Consider the following 26,692-nt stretch of genomic DNA (forward strand, 5'->3'; position numbering starts at 1 on the left):
CAGCTAGCACTGCGATGTAGTGCCTTAGACTGCTGCACCACTCGGGAGGCCCAGCACCTGAGCGCTGTTGACAGAGAGGTGTCACTTTCTCGCAATAACTTGAGGATTTTACATGTTGTGGTGTGTTGTCCTCAAAGTTGTTTCCTCAGTTCACAAAAAGCTAAATTAGCATGACACAAATTTAATAAAATTATAAAGTTTTCAGTACTCTCAGTGCTCCATTGACATTTCACAGAAATACTCTTGTTTTTGTGAGAAATCTTTTAAAAATATCAGGCATTTTGCATTAATATGAAAATACTACACGTCATGTCTCAAAAGCAATATCTATCTTACCTCTATATTGTTTTATGTCCTCTGGATTTGAGAAGAAAGATGAGTTCAACGGTGAGCCTGTCAGTTGGCCTTAATTCTCGCACAGTATCCGCCCTAGCTGACGCAATGCTATTTTACCGTTTTTTTACAACAACAAAAAATCTCTGGCCTGCATTGATTTACTCACCCTTTTTTTGACCATCCTACAAGGGTAAAAACTCCAATAACTTTTGAAAGGATTATGATAAAGACATGCGGTTTGGACCATTGGTTTTCTAAGAGGAGTATCTATACAATAATTGTATAGTTATGGCCAAAAAATCGATATAGTATCTTATCGTTTTGACAACGATCGCAATATGATTTTTTGCCCCAAAACTCCAGTATTTTTCCTTCATATCCTCCATCTTCTTTTGAAATAGGGAGTCAATTTGTTATCAGCACTTTTAACTCCATGACTGATCAAAATTCACTTTCTCATGGCTCCCTCTTATCACTCTGCAGCAGACATTTGGTGAGCAATATGTTAGGAACAGCAACTCAAACTAAAATGACAATACATATAGAATTGTGAGAATCGCAATACATATTGTATGGGCACCTAATTATCATGATAATATAGTATTTTGAGGTCCATGGCAATTCCCAGCACTCTTATTTTACCCATTGGTCAAAAGATGCATATTTGATTGGACACCCTACAGTAGTGTTTCCCAAACTCTGTCCTCGGTACCCCAAGGGGATGGACATCTTGTTTTTTGCCCTAACACTACACAGCTGATTAAAATGATGAAACCTTGATGATAAGTTGATTATTTGAATCAGCTGTGTAGTGATAGGGCAAAAAACTAAACGTGGGAAACCATGCTGTTACGTCCGTCGTTGAATGAATGAGACCAAAGCGCAGCGTGGAAAGTGTTCATAATATTTAATACTGAAACACCGACAAAACAACAAAATATAAACGAACATAAAGTTCTGCAGGGCTAGACAGCAACTGTGCAAAAACAAGATCCCACAAACTAGGGTGGAAAACAGGCTCCCAATCAGAGACAACGATAGACAGCTGCCTCTGATTGGGAACCATACCCAGCCAACAAAGAAATAGAAAACTAGAATGCCCACCCAAATCACACCCTGACCTAACCAAATAGAGAAATGAAAAGCCTCTCTAAGGTCAGGGCTTGACACATGCCCTATAATTTTATCTTTAAGAACTAAGAATCACCTAAATAAAAGCTAGACAGTCAGGGAGAAGTGACAATTAAAAAAATATGAATTATTGTTTTTGTTTTTATGTTCGAGCAAAAGAACACAGCGTTAGCCATTGCAAAATGCATAACTAGCGTTAAAACTACTCAATGGCAAAATGTGTAGAATTGCTGGAAATTAGCTTCAAAACTACAAACATTTCTCAGTGCTCCATGGAGAAATTAGTAGAATTGCAGGAAAATAGCTTAAAAATGAAAACATTTCTCTACCCCACAAGCATTTTCTCTAAAATTCAGCCACCCTGACGGGCCGACCCCGCCCATTGCCACGCCCCCTGCCACTCCAATTAAGTCCCTTTATAATTCAGAAAAAACCCTGGGCCTGCATAAATAATTAACGTCCAGATTATCATCCTGTAGTACAATAACAGGACAGATAGTTGTGTTTTCTGATCACTGATGCTATCTCACTAGTGTTCTGTTCCAGTAACACCCCACATGCTATGAGAGGGCAATATTTAGACCCCCTTGTCTCGTCACCAGAAACACACCTCCACCCCCATACCTGAAAGGTGTACAGAAAAGTACAAGTGAGCTGTGCATTCAAACCCGGTAACCAGAGAGAAACCAGAGCGCTTGTGTATCAGGTTCCTGTTCATTCAGAGATATCACTTTGCTGTCTGTCATGGGACACTGTGTGGCATACTGAAGTGCTCTGCAATGAGGACCAAATAATATCCATATCTGTGTGCATGGAGGAGATTGAATACATTCAGGAGGTATAACTACAAGAGGTTTCCTTTATTGATATATACTGTATGTAATTGAATGCTGAGTCGCATGTTACAATGATATGCATGAAAAGCCTAAGGGTGGATATAAACAGAATGCCTACCAATACATAATTAACAGTAATACCTTGTTAGACAGTATACTCTATAATGCATGCATAATAATGCATGTATAATGTATTTTTATCTAGCTGGCTTTATTGTTTTTCCGGTAGCATTGTCAGTGTCAGTGTTGGGATGTAAACCTTTTAGTAGGGTGACAGGATTCAGAGACAGCTAAACAAACCATGCTTGACAAGCTCTCAAATCTGATCAAAAAAGCGTATTGGCAAAGTTCAACTGACTGTTTTCCCCTAGCTATCATTGTTGTAGTGGAGGGAAAACACCGCCACGGAAAACATGCCGTCAATCCAGAAAAAATGCTTTGAAAATATTGGGACAGTTACTTTATCCACTGCAGATGGCGATTAGCGTTTACCTAACTATTTCGTTACCACTACATAGCTGATTGTGCTAATAGAGAAATGATCCAACAGAGAAGTGAACATAGATTAGGGTAACTGTGGTGGTCTGGCACTTGATATGGATGCTGTTTTAGTAAAGGGTCAACTCTCCTCCTTACAGAGGACACGGGAGATGAATCTCCTTGACAACTGAACGTATTATTAAGAAATATGAGGGCCGAGAGAAATGACCATGTCCCTTGTATTAATATTTGATCATTATGAAATCTCCTTTTTTAATTAAACTTTTGACAGTCCCTTAATGGCAACTCAGTATAAGAAATAAATGTATAAAGTATCATATAACTAGTTAATTAGTTCTGTGTAAGGTAATTAAAGGCGTTAGCATATACATTACATTAAATCAAATGAAATGATTTAGATTTTAGAACTAAGGAATCTTTTAGAACTATGTGAAAAAGAAACAAGGCAATGCCACGAAAGAGAAATTAAGTAAATTTGTATATCTTCTTATCCGCACACTCTTGATAGAAAAAGTTGTTACAAACCGGTTTTAAAAACACATGAAAAGCAGAGTACACATAAATAAATGATTACTGGTCTGCATTAATAAAGAACAGGGTCTGAGAGCGATATGCATATGCATAAGTTCTACTGTAGATGAATCATCTCTCTGCTACACAGTCTTCCTCCGGTCTTTCCCTGGGGACTCAGAGACTGTCACAGGGCCAGGCTGAGCTAGAAGCCACGAGAACAAGAAGCAACATGAAACAGACCAGCTTGTTTTCTATCCCGCATGGCAGGGATGGGCAACTTTGATGGGGGAGGGGGCCACCAAATATCTGAACTCATCATGAGGGGCCGCAGTTGCTCGCGGGTCTGCGTACCCACATCCGTAACCCCCCCCACACCCCACCCCTCCACACATTGCAATAATTTGTTTTTAGTGGCCCTCGACTTGACAGCGGATAAATATTTTTAAGTTTTACAGTTAATTGCGTGCAATTCTACACATTTTGCCATGGGGTGGAGAGAAATGTTTGCAGTTTATAATATGATATATAAGTGGAACAGACTAACAAAATAAATGGGTCCCTCTGCCGGTAATTCGACCGTGATAACAAGTTTAGATGGCTTACCGCTAATCTAACTTAGCTGACATGGGCTAATTGACTGACTATCAGTATCTGACATGCAGTGCCTTCAAAAAGTATTCACACAACTTGACTTTTTCCACATTTTGTTGTGTTACAGCCTGCCTTTAAAAAGGATTACACCGAGATTGTGTGACACTGGCCTACACACAATACCACATAATGTCAAATTGGAATTCTTTTTTTTGATTTTTTTTTTTAATTCATAAAGAATTATGGCAAGCCTAAATAAGTTCAGGAGTAGACTTGTGCTTAACAAGTCACATAATAAGTTGCATGGACTCATTGTGTGTACAATAATAGTTAATAGCATGATTATTTTATGACTACCTCATCTCTGTACCCCACACACACAATTATCTGTAAGGTAAGATTCAACCACAAAGACCAGAGAGGTTTTACAATGCAGAGAAGGGCACCTATTGGTAGACAGACATTAAATATCCCTTTGAGCATGGTGAAGTTAGTCACTACAAAGATACATATGTCCTTCCTAACGCAGTTGCAGGAGAGGAAGGAAACCACTTAGGGATTTCACCATAAGGCCAATGGTGACGTTAAAACGTTACAGAGATAAGTTCTGTTTACCATCTATATAAATGATCTCCCACTTGCTTGCCCACAAGTTAACATGCAGAGGTATGCAGACGATACAGTTTTGTATGTACACTCAAAAAATAGACAACTAGTTGTTTACAAGTTAACTGAAGCTATGGTACATGTTTCTAAATGGATGACTAATTCTTGCCTGCATTTAAATATCGACAGGACTGTTTTTCTGCACTTCTCTAAGAAATCCATTGATTCTTCCCAACCAGCTGTTCTTGTTAATGGGGAGAATCTGAAAGTTGTGTCTAACTTCAGGTATCTTGGTGTCATTTTTTTACCCCAACTTGACATTTAAGAAACATGTGAAGAAGGTTGGTTAACACGGTCAAGTTTGGATTATTCACCTTTAGGTTTATAAGACCTAGTCTGAAACCAATTGAATCACTCTACAAACAAACACTTTAGATTTTTGATAACAAACCAAACCGTTACCACCATTGTCATATAATTTACAAACATAAACAATTTAGTCTGTATAGCTTTAAGCAGTATGTAAATGCAAGCCTTGTCTTTAAGATCCTGCATGGTCTTGCCCCTCCATCCCTATGCCGGCATATCATGCTCAAGGAAAGCACCTCCAGGATAACAAGGGCAGTAACTAGAGGGGACTGCGTTGTCCCTTTTCGACACAGTATAATCGGTCAATCGGTCTTCTCTGTTAGAGCTACAATATACTGGAATGCAACGCCCATGGACTTGAGAAGCTGCACTGATTATTGTACTTTTAAATGTAAATTGAAAACATGTCTCAAATCCATCCAAACCTATACACTTTAGTTATCTGTTGTTACTTATGTGTAAGGCGACAATTGATGATAGTGTTGTTGTTATTAGAATTATATATTATTGGATGTAATGTATTTGTATTTTGTATTGTTTTAGTGATTATTTGTATACTGGGTGTGTAAAGGACCCTACCTGCCCTGGGAACACGGGTCCAAATGATCTTTTGGCTAACCCCGGCACATTTACATGGATGTTGCGTTATTGTAATATTGATGTTGATTAATGTGCATTGTCCTCTATAAATAAAAAATAAAAACAAAATAATGGCTGTGATAGGAGAAAACTGAGGATGGTTCAACACCATTGTAGTTACTCCACAATACTGACCTAAAGAAGTGAAAAGAAAGGGAACAGGGATATCTAGTCAGTTCACAACTGAATGCATTCAACCGAAATGTGTCTTCCGCCTTCATCCCAACCCCTCTGAATCAGAGAGGTGTGGGCGGCTGCCTTGATTGATGTCCACGTACAGAATCATATTTTTAAAACATGCGTCCTTTTGCAATAAGGCACTAAAGTAAAACTGCTAAAAATTGGCAAGGAAATAAAGTGTTAAATCTAACAACACATCTCTGAATACCACTCTTCATATTTTCAAGCATGGTGGTGACTGCATCATGTTATGGGTATGCTTGTCATCGACAAGGACTAGGGAGATTTTTTAAAGATAAAAATAAACAGAATTGTTATATTTGGTTGTAAAAAAATGGCTCCTCCTTTAAGATGAATTTAAACGTAGCTAAGTTGTTTTTGACTTGGATAAAAAGCTAGGCACACCAGTGATCCTTCACAGTTTGTCAAGGCAGGTTTTCCTGCTCTGTTCCTGCCCAGCAGAGACTCGTTAGTTCCCTCATAAAATTATAAAACTCATTATGGTCTATTCCCTAATCTATATTCCCTGGTCTAAGACAGGAGTTCTATTCCCCAAGGTAGAAACCTGTGTGTCATCCCAAATGGCACCCTATTCCTTATAGTGTGCACTACTTTGACCCATGGGCCCTGGTCAAAAGAAGTGCACTGTGTTGGGATTATAGTGCCATTTGGGATGCAAACCTGGAATCCTTTTATCACTCTGGCTTCATCTCCGAATGTCTGACCTGGTGGTTAATCAAGACATTTCCTTTTAGGTTTGTTCTATGTCTCAGCATGCTGTACATGCTAGCAACCCTGTTCCCTTATGGCTCCAGATGGAGATCATTCTTCTCTCTGCTTGAGCAAAGTAACTATCTTCTGATGGATGCGTTGACGACAACATTATAATTGCGTATATCTAGCCCTAATGTCATAGACGTTCCTGTTTGGATGCTACATTAGTTGGAATGTTAATGAGGTAAATAGAACAGTGAAACGAACAAAGGTAATAAGTAATAGGACATTATTAGTTATGGTAATTATTTTGTATATTTTTATGCATTCTAATGAACGTTTTCCATTTAAGAACAGCCCATCCATCCACTAATTCTGCTTCCGTTAACTTGGAATGTATGAGGATTAGTCTGAGCATGTTGTAGTGATGTTGTCTTCATGGTAGAGGTAGATCGTCATGAGGGGATTTCATATTGAGCTGTAAGGAAGGAGTCACTGGGCAATACTAACCCATTATGTAAGGATTTACTTTGACAGCGAGGTTTACATCTTTATGATTAATCAGCATAACTGACATAGGCCGACATACAATATTTTGCATAATTTTGATATTGTTCTGTCCACATTTGTGACCACACACACACACACACACACACACACACACACACACAATCCAATGTATAGCCTACGCATCCAGCGTAGTTGCTGGAACAATGCTGGAAAGAACAATGTGAAATGAAAATATCAGAGCCAGCACAGTCCTGTCCAGGACGGTTTAATGATACTGTGAAAAGGGTAGAAGGCTAGGCCATAATAAGATGTAAAATCACTATGATACATGGTGTAGACTACAGCAGGCTAGAATCTGCCACCGTGTTCTCCATGGATCTGGATTATATTCTGATCCTAGATACAGAGCTGTCAGATAATCTGTTACTATGGTAATAAAACAACAAGGTCTATATTAGTAGATCTGATCTGGCATGTTATCCCACTACCCTCCTGACCCCCTTGCCATTGATACCAAACACAGACTCTATCACTCAGCATAAATAAGTGTAGCATCATCTCCAAGAGAAAATCGAGGCTCTTATTTCAATTAGGATATTGATTTCTTATGTTTTGGGGTTGTTTGATGCTTAGTGCCATGAAGAGGCACTCTGTTTGTAATCTAATAGATTCAGCAGCTCAGAAGGCACTGGACACAGGCTAACCCAAAGACTGTGGCCTTCTAAGGATATGGCATGCATTGTTGAGTTTCAGTCTATTAGAGGTGATGAATTATGTATCAATGTGAGGGAAAATACTTCATAGTATACAGAATCAATAACAATACAATGCCATCATTTCTGACTTTTCCCATAAAAGCTCATACAAATGTTTTGTATAACAAAGAAGTGACATTTTAAAAGGCTCTGTGACTGTATGTCTGTAACATGTTTTGGCTGTATGGAGTCAAACCAACCAGTAGGCTCTAGCTAACCCTTTAAAGGGGCATTCTGGGATTAGTACACCCATTTTTTGATGGGTGTACATAGCTTTCACCTGGATTCACCTGGTCAGTCTATGTCATGGAAAGAGCTTCATGTTTTATACACTCCGTGTATATCCATTGATTCTTGAAAAAGATAGCTTATTAAAATACCTCACGAGATTCGTTCAACTGTCTTACTTTAAATCCTGGATTTCCCCTTGAAAAGCACTTCCATGTGCCGCAGCAGTATCTCCCTTCTAGCCTCAGCCTCGTCTGCAGTTCTAATTGACACCAGATGAGTAATTGAAATGAAAAAGGAAGGCTCTCAGGTCGTTATGAGTTATGATGATTCAGTGAATTTTGATAATGTAACCTGACATGAATTCCAGATAATGACCACTATTAAGCCAAGTCACAGTTCCTTCTCCTTTTTTCACGTCCCCCCTCTTTTCAGAGCCTAATGATGGTTTGATGGGAAGCTTCATTTGGCTAAGCGACGTTGAACCGATAAACATCAGCTCATGCTAATTATATATTAATAGTTCAAGCAGTGTTGCTGTGCTGTTCCTTTTAGAAAGCACTCTCAGAGAAAGGCGTATCATGCCAAGTAGGCGTGCGGTTGCCAAGTAGGCGTGCGGTTGCCAAGTAGGCGTGCGGTTGGACCCGTGAATTATAGTTGGATAAAAAGACAGACAGAGATGTTGGTACAGTACCATTTATTTGAGTGCTCTCACTCACTAACACATCGACATGCAAAGTGTGTTACGGTAAATATTTCCTCAGAATCTGTTCAGAATCTACAGCTGTAGTTTTTAGTGTTTGTTATGTGTTTATTTTCCAATGGTGGACCAGCATCAGAGTTTATGTGAAGCCATAAGGAACCATGGGCAGGCATCTGTGTTCTTGTTCAGGCTGGCCACACAGAGATAGTGGTTAATCTTAGAGTGAATCTGACAGGAGAAAGGCGTCTGGTCCCTTCCCCAGGACGGCTCACGTCAACTCTCATCTCGCTCTTCCACAACCTCCTAAACTGCATTTTTAATCAGACACCTTCAAAGTGCAGGTAGTCTAGTGTGTCTAGGATTGGACGGCTGGAGAAGCAAAGGGGCTGATGGAGACGTCAAATGGGCAGGACAGGTACGGGGGTGGGGGGTGGGGCAGGATAGGTGTGAGGGGAGAGAGAGGACAGGTGTAGGGGACGCGTCAGTAGCATCTATTTGGAGTGTGTGTTATGGTGGTGGGTGGTAGCTTCCAGTAGCATCTCATTGGAGTGGGAGACCATCATTCCAGCCTTCTGTTACTGTATCCCTGTATTATCCAACTCCACAGGAGGCCCTGCTTTCATGCATATTTAATACAGTAAGGTATACCTAACTAGCGATCTGAACCTCAGATGTTCTCCACATGGGATGTTCTCTATGTGGGTACTTTATTCTGCTGGGTCGATGTTTCTCCAGAGCAGCTTCGTTTTCTGCTAATCTATTGTTTTGTGGGAAAAACATAATGTTTTATGAACCCAATATTTGTGAATTATGCATAGAGAATGCCATTAACCTATATAACAGGTTTGAGGCACGAGCCAGTGTGTTGGAGTCTCACTTCTGCAGTGTCAGAGGAACTAACTGTTTTAGTTTGAGTTAAATGTGGTGTAGTGGTGGTGATACAGTATACTGGCATGCTTAAATCTACATAGGGTTTCTTTAGTATCTTTAAAGTCTCTTTTAGTTTTACACTAAGACATAAATTACATATAGAATATGCCTTGTCTGGGGTTTTTGGAATGCTTTTCAGAGATTTAAGTAAACAAAACATATTGCATAATGGTTTGTTGTTGAATATGCAACCGAGGCAGTCTTATAGCAGGGTGTCTGGGGACATATCTTTCCCATGTGTGCATGTGTGAGCATGCGTGTGTTTGTATTTCATGGTTTGTTTGTTTTCTTTCGGGGGCTTGAAATATTGTACTTATTTCAGTCTTAAGTGGATTGAGACAGTGAACAAGGAGATATTTGACTCTGCACGAATATGTAGGTCAGAGGAGTTCATTGGAGCTACTTAGACTTCTAACCCAGATTGGTTGTGACAGCAGAAGACTGTCACACTGGCTGGGGCCACATGTAATGTAATGGTTATGGCTATTACAATGCTGTTAGGCTAGCAGGCACTGTCTTTCTGAAGAACACGGCTTAATCAGACAAGCCTTTGCCATGACAGAGATCGGAGTTCAGAGTTAGTCTACCAGTCAAGGGATGTTGTTCAGAGTTAATACTGCATGAGTCCCACCCTGTATGGCACCCTATTCCCTATGGACCCTGGTCAAAAGTAGTCCACTATGTAGGGAATAGGGTGCCATTTGGGACTCATACTGACTCTGAACTATATATAACTGGTCATTATTTGATTATTTTATGAATCTGCCTCCAGGGGACACAGCATGGGAATTCGCATTATTCTGCAGTTTAAGAAACCTTTGCAAATATAGTCATATAGCAAATGCTTTAATTTTTGCTGAAAATGTAATCTCTATATGAACTGGTTGGACACCTGACTTGACATCCTAATAAAGCTGGTCATGATATGTCTACATGGATTATATAATGTCCTCTGCTTTTATGAAGGGCTTCAGTATGAGCTGAGTACACAGAGATGAGTATCTGTGTTGGGTTTGGTTGAGGATGAGAAATAAGAACTCATAAGCCAAATTTTGATCCTTTCATGTCTTTGACTGTCTCCTGAACTTAAACATCTCTGTCTCCCCAGACTGTTATATGGAAATATAAAAATGCATATGCAATTCAAGACTCCTCCAGGTAGATGAGAAAAAAAACATAATTTTTCTTCCCATTGCCATGACAAGGAATCGTCTAAATTGTTTATAGCTGTACAAATCTATAAACAATTTATGACAAATAACTGAATTCATCGAACCATTATACCACTGTATAATATCACAGTAAAATAAATCATTTTAAGGCTCTATTTCTTTTCATGCAGATGTCTTTATCCAAAATACTGTGCCTTCAGAAGGTATTCATACCCCTTGAATTATTCCATATTTTGTTGTGTTACAGCCTTAATTCAAAATATATGAAATACATTTTTTCCTCTCCCGTCTACACCCAATACCCCATAATGACAAAGTCAAACATGCTTTTAGAAATATACAGAAATATGGAGCCAATACTTTGTAGAAGCACCTTTGGCAGTGATTAAAGCTGTGTCTTTCTGGGTAAGTCTCTAAGAGCTTTCCACACCTGGATTGTGCAACGTTTGCCCATTATTCTTCTCAAAATTCTTTAAGATCTGTCAAATTGGTTCTTGATCATTGCTAGACAACCATTGTCAGGTTTTGCCATAGATTATCAAGTAGAATTAAGTCAAATCTGTAACTTGTCCACACAGGAACATTTATTGTCTTCTTGGTAAGCAATGCCAGTGTGGATTTGGCCTTGTGTTTTAGGTTATTGTCCTGCTGAAAGGTGAATTTGAATTTATTTCTCAGTGTCTGGTGGAAAGCATACTGAGCCATGTTTTCCTCTGGGATTTTTCCTGTGCTTAGCTCCATTCCATTTCTTTTTTATCCTGAAAAACTCCCCAGTCCTAAACGATTACGAGCATATCCATAACAAGATGTAGCCACCAGCATGCTTGAAAATATGGAGAGTGGTGCTCAGTATTGTGTTGTATTGGATTTGCCCCAAACTCAATGCTTTGTATTCAGGACAAAAAAGATAATTGCTTTGTCACGCTGTCAATTAGGTTAGTATTGTGGAATAACTACAATGTTGTTGATCCATCCTCAGTTTGCTTCTGTCACAGCCTGATGTCTGCTCCTCCTGGCCACGTTGCTTGGTCCTGGTGGTGGGATCTTCTGTTACGTCCATTGTTAGAACGAGACCAAAGTGCAGCGTGGTAGGCGTACATTTTTCCTTTTATTAAAATGACACCGAAAAACAACAAAATACAAAACCGAACGTAAAGCGATATGCAGTGCAGAAAGCAACTACACACAAACAAGATCCCACAACTGAAGGTGGGAAAAAAGGGCTGCCTAAGTATGATCCCCAATCAGAGACAACGATAGATTGGGAACCATACCCGGCCAACAAAGAAATAGAGAAACTAGAATGCTCACCCAAATCACACTCTGACCTAACCAAATAGAGAAATAAAAAGGATCTCTAAGGTCAGGGACACAGTCATTATACTCTGTAACTGTTTTAAAGTCACCGTTGGCCTCTGTAACTGTTTCAAAGTCACCGTTGGCATAACTTCACCATGCTCAAAGGGATATCTAATTCTTTTTATTATACCCATCTACCAATAGGTGCCTTTCTTTGCGATGCATTTGAAAACCTCCATTGTCTTTGTGTGGTTGAATCTGTGTTTGAAATTCACTGCTGGACTGAGGGACCTTACAGATTATTGTATGTGTGGGGTACAGAGATGAGGTAGTTATTCAAAAATCATTTTAAACACTATGTTTCACACAGAGTGAGTCCATGCAACTTATTATGTGACTTGATAAGCAAACTTTTGCTCCTGGACTTATTTAGGCTTGCCATAACAAAGGGGTTGAATACTTATTGACTCAAGACTTTCAGCTTCTCCTTTTTAATTAATTTGTAAAAATGTCAGAAAACATAATTCCATCGGGTATTGTGTCAGTGACAAAAATTCTCAATTTAATCCTTTTCAAATTCATGGTATAACACAACAAAATACGGCAAAAGTCAAGGGGTGTGAATACTTTCTGAAGGCACTATATTCCCAATACTATCAGTAAGGCAGGGTGGGGCAGGCCAAATAACTGCATCCCTATATACTCTATCCTCTCTATGAGAATGATTAGAGAGGAAGATTTAACTGAACAGAGAACAGAGGAGGCCCAGGTTAGTTGGGTGAATTCCTGATACCAACGGGCAGGCTGCTGAGTTGAAAAGGCCCCCTGCAGTGGTGGAGGGCCTCTCAGTCTCAGTCTTACCATAGCTGGGCTGCCAGGGACTGCAGGGAGGGAGAGTTTGCAGTCTTAATCCTAGACATTGTTTGCTGGCTGTACGCAGGTCTGGGCACGTAACTTACCTCACAGCAGAGAACCCGGCTGCCATGGGCCAGGGCGATGGAGAGAGGGAGGGAGAGAGAGAAAGGGAGAGAGAGAGAGAGGGAAAGAGATGGGGGCAGGGGCTGTAGGGAGAGAGATATAGCCTGGGAGGGCAGGGAGAAAGGGAGAGAGAAGGCACAGTGAGCAGTGAGAAAAGGAGAGAGACAGATAGGGGGGGAGAGAGAGAGAGAGAGAGAGGGCCCAACGCTGGGCCGGGCAAGGAGAATGTAATCTCCAGATTAGGGGCCAAAACGAATTCCTGCCGCCAGACTGACCTTGTCAGGCAGCCAATGAAATTGGTGGACGGCATGAGGGTCGGAGTGTTGAACTGAGGCTGAACCCTGTGTGGTTGGAAGAACGGAGTGTTGAGCTGCGCGCTTTCTCTTTCTAGGTTCACAGCCTGATACCCTGAATCACACTGAATTGGTGGTCATATTAGGAATGAAACATAGACAGTGAACCCTGCATGGTAGGAGGGTCTGAGTGTTGAGCTGAGACAACCCTGCATGGCAGAAGGGTCTGAGTGTTGAGCTGAGACAACCCTGCATGGCGGGAGGGTCTGAGTGTTGAGCTGAGACCACCCTGCATGGCGGGAGGGTCTGAGTGTTGAGCTGAGACCACCCTGCATGGCGGGAGGGTCTGAGTGTTGAGCAGAGACAACCCTCCATGGCGGGAGGGTCTGAGTGTTGAGCAGAGACAACCCTCCATGGCGGGAGGGTCTGAGTGTTGAGCTGAGACCACCCTGCATGGTAGGAGGGTCTGAGTGTTGAGCTGAGACCACCCTGCATGGCGGGAGGGTCTGAGTGTTGAGCTGAGACAACCCTGCATGGCGGGAGGGTCTGAGTGTTGAGCTGAGACCACTCTGCATGGTAGGAGGGTCTGAGTGTTGAGCTGAGACAACCCTACATGGCGGGAGGGTCTGAGTGTTGAGCTGAGACCATCCTGCATGGTAGGAGGGTCTGAGTGTTGAGCTGAGACCACCCTGCATGGCGGGAGGGTCAGAGTGTTGAGCTGAGACAACCCTGCATGGCGGGAGGGTCTGAGTGTTGAGCTGAGACCACCCTGCATGGCGGGAGGGTCTGAGTGTTGAGCTGAGACAACCCTGCATGGCGGGAGTGTGAGTGTTGAGCTGAGACAACCCTGCATGTTGGGAGGGTCTGAGTGTTGAGCTGAGACCACCCTGCATGGCGGGAGGGTCAGAGTGTTGAGCTGAGACCACCCTGCATGGTGGGAGGGTCAGAGTGTTGAGCTGAGACCACCCTGCATGGTGGGAGGGTCAGAGTGTTGAGCTGAGACCACCCTGCATGGTGGGAGGGTCAGAGTGTTGAGCTGAGACCACCCTGCATGGTGGGAGGGTCAGAGTGTTGAGCTGAGACCACACAGCATGGTGGGAGGGTCAGTGTTGAGCTGAGACCACCCAGCATGGTGGGAGGGTCAGAGTGTTGAGCTGCACGTTTTCTCTAACTAGGTTCACAGCCTAATCACACTGAATTGGTGGTCATATTAGGAATGAAACATAGACAGTTTGTCAACAGCCTGCTTTCATGTAGCGATCATTTCTCTATCACTATACGGAGGTGGAGCTGTAGAGGTGGAGGAAGAGAAGGAGGCATTGATAATTCAAATGTAAATGCATTTTAGAGTGATTTCTGTCTGAGATTGATTTAATGAACAGAGGCGAGGAGCGCCTGGTCTCCTGTTGTGAGGAAACTGACCAGGGTTGTTCTAGGTCTGCACCGTTCATTAAGGCGTTGCTTCAGAACATTATAGAATAATGACATGAAATTCCTGTTTCAGCATTTCTATTCAGTTGGTCCTTAATTTCACTTAAAAGCCAAAAGTAAAACTCATTATCTCTTTTGCAGAAAGAAAACAATATACTTTTCAATAAAGAGGAAATCAAGAAACAAACGTATTTTAACTCTTTTTTTATTAAATGTCAACTTAAAGTCAGGTTTCTTCAGCCCTAAGAGTCCTATCTGTCTGAAAGGACAGAGAGAAATTCGTTAAATTCCCTCTGTGTTAATATGAAGTTCTTTTGACCACACAATGTCACCTGGAGGCTTCAGGTAATCACTTAACCGACTGAAACCCAGAGTATGGTGCTTTTCATCACAGTCTGTCAGTTGTCATGGAAATCTACAAAGAGTCACAAGCAGGGGGCAATTTGAGGGGAAAATAGCATCTACACCAAACACTGGGCTAACACAAGACTGTGACACATTGAAATGACAGCAGGTAGCCCTGGTATTGATCTGTAACCTGGTAAATCTAGCTAACCAAACCTACAGACCACTTATATTGTGTGTTTCTTACTCATATTATTTCTTTCTTAATATAATATACACATACTATAATGTTGTATCATGACACTATTTTATATAGTCTGTTTGACTGGGAAGTATTTCAGTATTAAGTTGATACAGAAATATATAGGATATATAGACTACGGTGTGTGTTCACTGCAACGTTTGGGAAATCGATTAAGACACTACTACATAAAACAAGTAACAAAATAAATGATTATGTTTATTTAACTCTAAAGCACCAGTCTGTTCCAGCCAATTGAGTTAGAATGTGGAGTTAGACAGTTTTACTTATTTTTCTTTATGTAGGAATTTGAAGAAGCCTTTTATGGTAATAATGTTTGGTTCATGCTATATCACAGAAACATTGCATAAAATGTTTCTCTCTTTTTCTGTCGAAATGTCTAAATTCTCAAAGCTCTGACATGCTTTACCATCGCAAAAGTAGACTTGGACATTTTCTGCCTGAGGAAGTTTGTACAAAGACATAATGTCTTTCTTTTGGAAAAACATAACAAGAACAACATGAAGACAGAGTAAGGAGCAGGACAGAACACATTTAGAAGAATAATGTCCAAGCATTTGTCGCCGAACTCATGGTGTGTGACCATTATTGCCCAGGACCACATTGCCTCCTGTTTGGAAGAAATGTAATACCCTTAACCTTATGCATCTATCAACTAGTCTCAAGGAGTTTGGTGAAAATGTCACGGTTTAGCCACAAATGCAACGTATGCATTCCCCACATAGTTTGCATGATCAATATTTGATGTGACCGCTGTTAGACCTCTGACGCTTGATATTCTTAATATCACATCGCAACATTTACCCTCTCTGCAATGTGACATTAGAGGATGTAACAAACCCTCTCCACCCCCTCAACTCCTCACCGCTCACAGTCTGAATTGGAAGCCAAGCATAATCTTGCAAATCTCTTCCAGTTTACGCATTTTAAATGGCAGGATGGATGTGGTCTAAATAAGTGCACTGCTTTTCTTAAGTGATTCCATGTCTAATAGAGGACTAGACATCTGGGAGCTGGACCAGGCCCCCTACTGTGTAGATCCTAGCTATCACCGAAGAACACTGAGGCCTTGGAAAGCTGTAAATACAATTTTAATGACATATCTATCCTCTTTGATGGAGGAAGAACAACCACAGTCCCCATCAAACAAGACCTTTTTCTTGAACTTAAGGATCCCGACAGGGCCAGTTGAAATGCATCTACCACTACAGTCACCACCGGTTCAGAGGAGAAGAGGGCACTCTTAGTGAACACTGTATTCTTGATACGTATTAACCAAACCACTGTGGAAATAGAACACCAAACTGCAGTTTAGGTTGTTTCAATAGAGGGGACAGCAAGGTATTATAGATGGGAAATATCCACACATTTAAGTTTTCAAATCCTTATAGCCATGAACATTGAGGGATTTCACTGAAACATCAGAGAACTGTTGAAACCAATAACGAGGTATTGACTCATCCACAGGATACTGAATATTGCCCTGAGGACAACCAGAGCATTGAGGAACAAAGACAGACTCTCTGTAAGGCCACATATTAATATTAATCTGGGTTCTCCTCAGAATGTGAGGAATCTGCTCCCTCCTGGGATGAGTTCAGGCTTAGAAGAGATTCCAGCTTACTGATACATCCGTTATCGTAGTCTTTCACTTCATTCTTGGAATCTAATGCTGTCAACTAGGGGCGGCAAGTAGCCCAGTGGTTACAGTGTTGGGCCAGTAACCGAAAGGTTGCTGGATCGAATCCCTGAGCTCTGACAAGGTAAAAATCTGGCGTTCTGCCCCTGAACAAGGCAGTCATTGTAAATAAGAATTTGTTCCTAACTGACTTGCCGAGTTAAGTATAGATTAAATACAAAAACTCAGAGAAGCAAGACCTCAAGATGCGATGGAACTGATAAATCTGGAGACAACTTGTTTTCAATTTCTTCACATCACTACCATGGCTTTATTAGCCTGTATGCGAAAGACCCAGATGTTACACGTGTCACACAAGTTACACTCTGATATCATGCTAAGCCAGTAGGGCTGTGATGGTCATGGAATTTTGGATGACAACAATTGGCCAGCCAAATGACCGTGGTCACTGTAATAACTATTTGAATAGCATTTTTTTTATATATATATATATATATATATATATATATATATATATATATATATATATATATATATATATATATAATGTTTGTTTTTTATTAGAATTGTTTTACGCACATTTTCTCCTCTCCTCTGTTTCTGACTGTGCTGAATAGACAGTAGCGGTACATGGTTATAAATCACTGGGGAAGCCAAGCCAGGAAAAAAGCCATATTACAACCTATGTGTTGTGATAATTGCATTGTTTGCTCTATAACCTGTTAGTTGTGTCTTACCACCGTGATATATAGGCCTATAAGAATAAGACAATAAGAAGACACGGCGTGCAGAATAAATTCAACCACGGTGTGTTTCATCACAAAACCAGAGAGCAACATCTGTCTGGTGAAGTCCACAAAGCATATTGCATGTGATAAACAGGTACATGACCTACAGCATGGTCAAGCAAGTTATTAATGTTTCTGACATTTTTGGACTACTAAACAACTATTGATTTAGAACACCAGAGAGTTATTGAGAGGAAACAGGAGATGCCTCCACTATTCCAGCACCATTTCAACTTCAACTTTTCATCATCATCAAATCACCTATGCTTAGTCTAATACTGTGACAACTAAACAATACCAAAAACAATTTAGTCCAATCAACATAAGCTAAATATAATGTGGCTGTCCATGGTACTGATTTATCTGTTTGTGTGTGTGTGTGTGTGTGTGCGTATGTAGAAAAAACATGTTGACTCACCCTACTTAGAGAACTGCCAATGCCATCCTCCTCTCTTTCATGTTGCCGAAATGGTCTATCACTCTGTCATACAGTACACACTTTTAGTTTTTGTTGTCATAGGCTACCTTGATAAAATGCTTGCTCGCTAGCCTAACTTCCTTTCATGGGCATTAGCCAGCTAGTTAGCATTAGCCTTCTACATCTAGCTACACATTGAACTTCCATCCTCTCAAGCCAGAGGCACAATTTATGAATTTATGGCTGGATCAGAATCAACATTAAAATCGCAGGTGTAACCATTGAGCATTACGGATAATTAAGTGAAGCTACAAGTCCAAATCCTTATCTCCACCCATGACTAATTTAGGAAAGGGCCCATTTGAACTAGCTAGCTAGCCACTGGAGTACAATAACACAATGTTTTTTTCTGTCAATGACATTTGGCTTTTGATGTGATATGACTGGAAAAGTTCATTGTTCTAGCTGTGTTAATGGTGTGAAGCCAAATCCAAATTGGCTTCCCTTGACACATTTTTGTTGGTGCGCCAGGACCATTCACAGTTGAGCTCACTCAGTTTAACTCAACGCTGATTGGCTATTATTGTATAAATTATTTTATCAAGGGAGGCCAGATGCTCCCTGGCTTCCCTTGCATTCAATGCTATGGGCAGCAACAATATCATACTCCTTTTGACCAGACAGCATCAGAATGCATCGCTCGGATGCTTTCTCCGGTGAGATACATTTAGCCTCTTCCAAATTGAAGAAATGTTATGAAACACAGAGAGACTAAAGATAAATTAGTTTAGACTTTTTTTCTTGGTAAATTTTTGAGGGAAGCCTGGCTTCCTTTGGCATCCATGAATACACTCCACTGTGACTAGAACGGGCATCCCCATTCAGGTCAATGATGGCATAATGAGTGGACTGGCGGCCATTGCGAGTGTACCCATAGGAGCAAAGCAGGAAGTAAAATATGTGCTAAAATATGTGCTGTGATTTGTTGGTTCAACTCAACTGACATTACAAAAAATACATACCATTTCATGAGCCACATCAGTTAACATCATTTGAATTAACATTATACATACATTGCCATGGAAATGATTGCATCACAATACCAGGCAGCCATTGTGAGTGTACCAATTAGTTTACCAGTCAAATTGCCAGGGTTAGAAGTTCCAAGCCTGTTCTATTCATCCTAGTGTTATGTGTGCTTCTGCTGCCTTGTGGTCATTCCCCAAATTATTTTTAAATACAATAATATTGATGGTTATTTGATTTTAATGACGGTCTTCATCCATAACAGTTGGTTACACGGTTGTACGGTAATTGTAATTGTAGCCCTAGTAGGTAGTATATGTCCATAGATAATGTGTGTGTTTCTATTGAAGTCCTCCCTCCACTACCCCAGTTAAAGTGTCCACTGACCAATGCTAGCCTAAAGACTTTGGTTCTGCCCTTGGTCCCCTCCCTACCTGCCCCCCCCCCCCCCCCCCCCCTGACCCCCCCTACATTACCATTTTATTGGCTCCTGAACACAGATGTTATCCATCTCATTGATCCTTCAAGGTTACATCTTCAAATACATCAAAGGCTACCTTCTAAACAGGAGGAACCATCACGCCCAATATTTTACATAACCTACAGATATACTTGCCTCCCTAATTATACATTTTCATGAGGAAAAACATGAAAGCTATTCAAATGTCTGGGAAAGTCAAATTTGATCTACCTACTATTATATTGCAAAATAATACAAACCAGACAGAGTGCTTCTTCCAATGGGCACGATGAATGACTATGATATGATTACAACCATATCCAGGTAAATTACAGCATTGCCAAAAGAGCCTATTTCACAGTTGACTGAGAAAGCAAAAAGGTGTGAGCCTGAGCGACAACAAACCAACTGGCAAACTGGCACCCGTAAATTATATTATTTCAGTTCAGCAAACTCCTGTGAGAAGATGGACAAACATCTTTTGATCCTTTGATCACTTTTTGTCTTAATCATTTATAGTCATTGGCTCTTATCTTGCTTTTATCTTTCTCCCTGTAGAAATTGAACAATTACAAAAAGATGAAGGAAAAGAAGAAAAAGAAGAGGAGAAGTTCATCGATGTTGTCATCAACAAGAACATGAAGCTGGGCCAGAAAGTGTTAATACCCGTCAAACAGTTTCCCAAAGTAAGTACTGCTGGATTTGGCTACATATTTTCAGATCGTACTGTGCAACTGCAAATAAAGAATGGTTTCTATTCAGTTAGCCTCTGTGATGTGTTTTCTTCTCCAAACATTTATTTTACGTATTTGTAACATTAGTGCAAATCACCTTTAATTTTAGAGAACCCCTCCCATTCTTCTGTTAGATGACATCCCGTCAGCTCTATGACCTTGGTCAATGATGTGTGTTCACATCTCCATGTGCTTGTCACTCTTTATGTTCCCTTATATGCTTTCCGTTTGATCCTGAGACAATGACTCACTACTGATGCATGTTTGAGGATGCTATTTCCTGCAGAGATGTCTAGGTTTAAATTGTTCTTGGTCTTTTAATTTCTATCTAATTGCTTTTGGCACCTTGCATGTTTTCTTTGAAAAGACAAACTGGGGGAAAAAATATGCATGTCTATCGAGGACAAAGCAGATATATAACAATAGGATATACAGAGCGAAAGAAAAGAGAGAGGGAGAGACAGAGAGAGCACCTGCGCTTTCCTTTTTTTCTCGCTCCAGCAAATAGAAACAGAGCGTCTCACAGAGCCTCACACCTGAGTAACCTCCATGTGAAGATGAAACAGCCCATGCTGTTTGAGTAATAATGCTATGCTCCTCTAGCCATGTGATGAGAGCCCCTCAGCCCTCCGCTCTGAGACAAAGCTCCCAGCATCAGTATCAGCCTTTAATGGCGCCACACGGCAGCTACATGACAGCCGGCTCCCACAGGGACCCTAGTAGGGTGGCGGAGAAGCTAGCGTAAACGTGAGATGCCTCACTCAGGTGATGATGATGTCTTCACTCAGGCGTTCACCTCAGTCCTCTCTGAGAGTGGCTGTAGATGAATGACCTGGATTTCAGAGGACAGAAAGCTGCAGAAGGTTCAACAATCTGTGTTGACACACTATTCCCTATTTAGTGCACTACTTCTGTCGGTGCAAGATTTATGTCTTCTAGATAACCTGGTGAGAGCTACATTTTGTCCCTTTCTAAAACAATTACAATGACATGTGTAATAAAGGGAGATGTAATGTCATCCATTAAAACATCTGTGTCACATAGGAGTGCAGCTAAACACATTTGCTTGGACAGCTTTGATAAGTGGGGCCGCTAATACGCTGTTTAGAGCCTCAACAAGCCACAGAAGGAAGACAAATTCAATTTGTTCAATCTGACAGGTAGCAATGGACTAGAGTGATCGCTCTGACTCCAATGGGTTTTGTCCCTGAACAACAGACATCACTTTTTGGTTTTCGCCACTGAAGTGGCTCGCTGCGTTTTCCAAAAGTGACCGTTTAGACTCATGTTCAGAAGGCTTAAATCCATCTTCGAAAACACAGCTTTTCTATCAATAGTATGAAACAGGCAAGGACACCATAGGGAAGGTTCCAGACGTTTGGTTTTCTAGGAACAAATTAATTATACGTTAGCTATTAAATTAAAGACCTAACACTCTTAAATTGGGCCGCTGGTTAAAAACTAGGTTAACCTGGATTATCATATTCACATAGCAGCACAGTTCATTGTCAGCCTAGCGGGTACTCATGCAATGATGGAGAATGGGTTATGCATGTGCAGTGGTTCCTCACTTAAAACTTTTGAGATTATGCCGTGACTGTTCGTGGTAGATCCTGGCAGATTGTGGTAAATTGCGTCATTCTGCCATCGCACCACACTATCACAAGGGGAAGTTAGAACTGTGGCACAAATTTACTATCTTTTCATAAATTAATGGAGGTTTGAATGTTTCAGTCCAAGAGTCTCTCTTCTCTGGCACTAGAGTCCTGCATCAGGCAAAAATAATGTTAGCAAGAAGTCCCGGAGTTGAGAGAACTTGGGTAAATACAATTACGCAATTACACTTGACATGTGAACTGACGATTTTTGAAAAATAGGCACGGTGGGCATTTTGTTTCTTTCCCTCGAAAAACAGAAAATAAATATTCTAAATAACAAACTGGCTGTATTTACCACAGTGTGAAAGAGTGATATCCCCTCCAAAGTATACAGTATACAGTGCATTCGGAAAGTTTTCAGACCCCTTGACTTTTTCCATGTTGTTACGTTACAGCCTTGTTCTAAAGCCTTATTGATTAAAAAAAATATGTAAAAAATCATCATCTATATACACACAATACCCCATAATGATCAATCGAAAACAGTTTTTATATCAAATAAAAGTAACAAGTCCGGGCTCTGGCTGGGCCACTCAAGGACATTCAAAGACTTGTCCTGAAGCCACTCCTGTGTTGTCTTGGCTGTGTGCTTAGGGTCGTTGTCCTGTTGGAAGGTTAACCTTCAACCCAGTTTGAGGTCCTGAGAGCAGGTTTTCATGAAGGATCTCTCTGTACTTTGCTCTGTTCATATTTCCCTCAATCCTGACTAGTCTCCCAGTCTCTGCCGCTGAAAAACACCCCCACAGCATAAATCCTGCCACCACCATGCTTCACCGTAGGGTGGGATGGTGCCAGGTTTCCTCCAGACATGACGCTTGGCATTCAGGCCAAAGAGTTCAATCTTGGTTTAATCAGACCAGAGAATCTTGTTTTCATGGTCTGAGAGTCCTTTAGGGGCCTTTTGGCAAACTCCAAGTGGGCTGTCGTGCCTTTTACTGAGGAATGGCTTCTGTCTGGCCACTCTACCATAAAGGCCTAATTAGTGGAGTGCTGTAGAGTTGGTTGTCCTTCTGCAAGGTTCTCCCATCTCCACAGAGGAACTATTGAGCTCTGTCAGAGTGACCATCGGTTTCTTTGTCAACTCTCTGACCAAGGCCCATACCCGATTGCTCAGTTTGGACAGGCGGCCAGCTCTAGAAAGAGCCTTGGTTGTTCCAAACTTCTTCCATTTAAGAATGGAGGCCACGTTGTTCTTGGGGACCTTCAAATCAAATGTATTTATATAGCCCTTCTTACATCAGCTGATATCTCAAAGTGCTGTACAATGCAGGTGTAGAAGCACGGTGGCTAGGAAAAACTCCCTAGAAAGGCCAAAACCTAGGAAGAAACCTAGAGAGGAACCAGGCTATGAGGGGTGGCCAGTCCTCTTCTGGCTGTGCCGGGTGGAGATTATAACAGAACATGGCCAAGATGTTCAAATGTTCATAAATGACGAGCATGGTCAAATAATAATAATCACAGTAGTTGTCGAGGGTGCAGCAAGTCAGCACCTCAGGAGTAAATGTCAGTTGGCTTTTCATATCCGATCATTAAGAGTATCTCTACTGCTTCTGCTCTCTAGAGAGTTGAAAACAGCAGTTCTGGGACAGGTAGCACATGCGGTGAACAGGTCAGGGTTCCATAGCCGCAGAACAGTTGAAACTGGAGCAGCCACACGGCCAGGTGGACTGGGGACAGCAAGGAGTCATCATGCAAGGTAGTCCTGAGGCATGGTCCTAGGGCTCAGGTCCTCCGAGAGAGAGAAAGAAAGAGAGAAAGAGAGAGAGAAGTAGAGAGAGCATACTTAAATTCACACTGGACACCGGATAAGACAGGAGAAGTACTCCAGATATAACAAACTGACCCTAGCCCCCCGACACATAAACTACTGCAGCATAAATACTGGAGGCTGAGACAGGAGGGGTCAGGAGACACTGTAGCCCCATCTGATGATGCCCCAGGACAGGGCCAAACAGGAAGGATATAACCCCACCCACTTTGCCAAAGCACAGCCCCCACACCACTAGAGGGATATCTTCAAGGCCGAGTATAGCCCACAAAGATCTCCGCCACGGCACAACCCAAGGGGGGGGCGCCAACCTGAGCTCAATTTCGAGTCTCATAGCTAAGCGTCTGAATACTTATGTAAATAAGGTGTTTCTATTTTTGTTATTTTTAGCAAAAATGTTTTTGCTTTTTCATTATGGGGTATTGTGTATAGATTGGTGAGGATGTTTTATTTTATACATTTTAGAATATGTCATTAACGTAAGAAAATGTGGAATAAGTCAAGGGGTCTGAATACTTTCCTAGGGCACCTTAAAGGGAGTTTCTGAAAAACAGAGTCATTCTTTGCTGATGTGAAGAAGAAACTGAATGAAAGAGATTCCAGCGAGGTAGGGAGGGGAAAAACATTGCACATATTTTCAAGACCTGAGCTACTTAATTTGTATATGAAATGTACTAGTTTATTTAGGTAATTCAATATATTCGTTTAGGCTTGACCTAATTAGTAGGCTATTTTGCAGAATTAAGCTAAATATGTCAGCTGAGTGAGTCATTTGTGGCTTTGGATCAAAATAAATAAGTACCAACATTCTTTCTCATAGTCTTTAATAAAGACATGTTTTGACCAAGTTAATCTGCTCATGTTGCGTGTGTTCAATTATTTGTGATATTGTGGTTACAATGAAGAATGTAAACAAAATAAATCAAATAAATCCTATTTGTAATGAATCATCAGATGCGTGTAACCTAATGGACAAAAAAGGGCAAACTTGCAATGTATTCAATGCTTAAGTATACTAAAGTTTCATATTTCTAACTCAACATCAAAGACCAGATTTGCTCTAACGAAAAATGCATCAACCCCTACAAAATAAATACATTTATTATAATCCAATAATTCAAACAAAAGTATCTGTAGCGAGAGGAGAGACTGCATGCTAAAGACAATCAGAAAGAACCTGTCTTTAACCCTGCATTATAATACAACTTGTTTTGAAAGCCAGGAATGAGTGAGTCACTCAGCCCTATGCTGTTCCTGCTTCTGTTGCTTGTTTGAGTGTTTGTTTAACCTACTGATTCTGTGATCACCAAGTCTCATGCAACCACAAAATGTTGGATAAAGCAGTTTCACAAATCCGTCTGTTTTTAAACTTTGCTATGCTGTATTCATTAGAACAGACTCTCTGCTATTACTTCTACTTTATTTAGTATTATTTACACTGTTCCAAACGGGCAGATAAATAATATTGTAATCTAACAGCACCTGTTTGTCATGCAACAGTATCTCTTGCACTTTTGACAATGATTTTACATGACGCCTAATTCACATGATATGCCTAAAATACTGATATCCACTAGGATAATAGAACATAACATTTTTCCTTTTGATTATTTAATCTACCTACATCATGTTATTTCAAGTTATCCCTTTGGTGCACATGCAAAGTGATTTGGAGTTGTTGAACGGGACAAAATCTTTTACAATTGAATTTGAATTGACTGAATGATGAGGATGAAGAAGATAGTGATTGAGTTTCGAACAATAGTGTAAGAATTGCTCTTCCCCTGTCCCGCGCGCACATTTAAAAAGAACAACTTTTTTTTGTTCCTACTTTATCAGAAGAAGCTGTAACCGGACCGTAGCGTATTACTCACTAAAACTGTTGTTACACTGAATGGCTTTTGTTTTATTCTAAGACAAATTAACATGGTGTCTTATATTCCATTATATTCTTAAAATATATGTGTTGACAATGTGTGTGTATATGTATACAATTATGTGTATACAATATGTGTATACGCAAATGATGTCTGCTAAATTAACAAGTTGATGGTGAAGGCATGAAGCCTCCGCTACTAAGCACAGATAAAACATTATTATATCACATATTTTCAAGACCTGAGCTATTTAATGTTGGTGTTTTATTTATTACATTTACTTGTGGAATGTTCCCGAATAGATAACATTAACAACTAATAATCTGGTGGCATTGGTAGAGAGTCAGGCGGAGAATGGAGTGAAAGTGCACTGTACTTGTAAGTACACAACAATGCTATTGACCAGGTGGAAGTGTTTTTAGCAGCCTTTCTAATTAATTGGATTTTTACAAGGCATGTCACTTCATCCATGTCTTTGCATAGCCCACCACATGCACTGTTTTCTAACCACATCTGGATCGATCCAAAACAAATTACAATGGGAATAAATATCACTGAATGATAGAAATATTGGAATAATGTAGGCTAATGCATTTGCAGCCAACAAATTGTTGCTTACTGAAACACCCAAAGTCATCCAATTGTTATAATAGGATTTGAAGCAATAGCTTACCCACGTGGGGTCAACTATTTCAGCACTGTTTCACGCTGCTCTGGGACAAGCATGGGTACTGGTCTTGATAAATCAATACTCCGTTTGGGTATTGGTTAGCCTACAATTAGGGTGTGAAAATGTTCGGATTATTTTGCTCTTCACTAGGAGTTGCTTAGGCCTACTCCCGACCGGTCACGTTGTACAGCGCATTACTTTCCGGAAACCCTGAGGCCTACATAGGCTACTGTGAAATGCATTTTTGTTTTTCTTGGTCTAAAAACACCATCATATTAATCAGTTTAATCCATCAAAATTTCTAGCAGTATAAACAGCACAACAAATACAAT

The 26,692-nt window shown here is 40.7% G+C and overlaps 1 protein-coding gene across 2 annotated transcripts in view; it reads left to right on the forward strand.

Moving 5' to 3' along the window:
- The window catches only part of LOC139554879 (KH domain-containing, RNA-binding, signal transduction-associated protein 3-like), a 160,265-nt gene that overhangs the window by 57,094 nt on the left and 76,479 nt on the right, over window positions 1-26,692 (forward strand). For both annotated transcript variants that reach the window (XM_071368112.1, XM_071368114.1), the window contains exon 2: window positions 20,212-20,339. In XM_071368112.1, the coding sequence (XP_071224213.1) occupies window positions 20,212-20,339 (128 nt within the window). The remainder of the gene's footprint in view (window positions 1-20,211; window positions 20,340-26,692) is intronic.

The sequence above is a fragment of the Salvelinus alpinus genome, chromosome 26 (assembly GCF_045679555.1).
Source record: "Salvelinus alpinus chromosome 26, SLU_Salpinus.1, whole genome shotgun sequence".
NCBI lineage: Eukaryota > Metazoa > Chordata > Actinopteri > Salmoniformes > Salmonidae > Salvelinus > Salvelinus alpinus.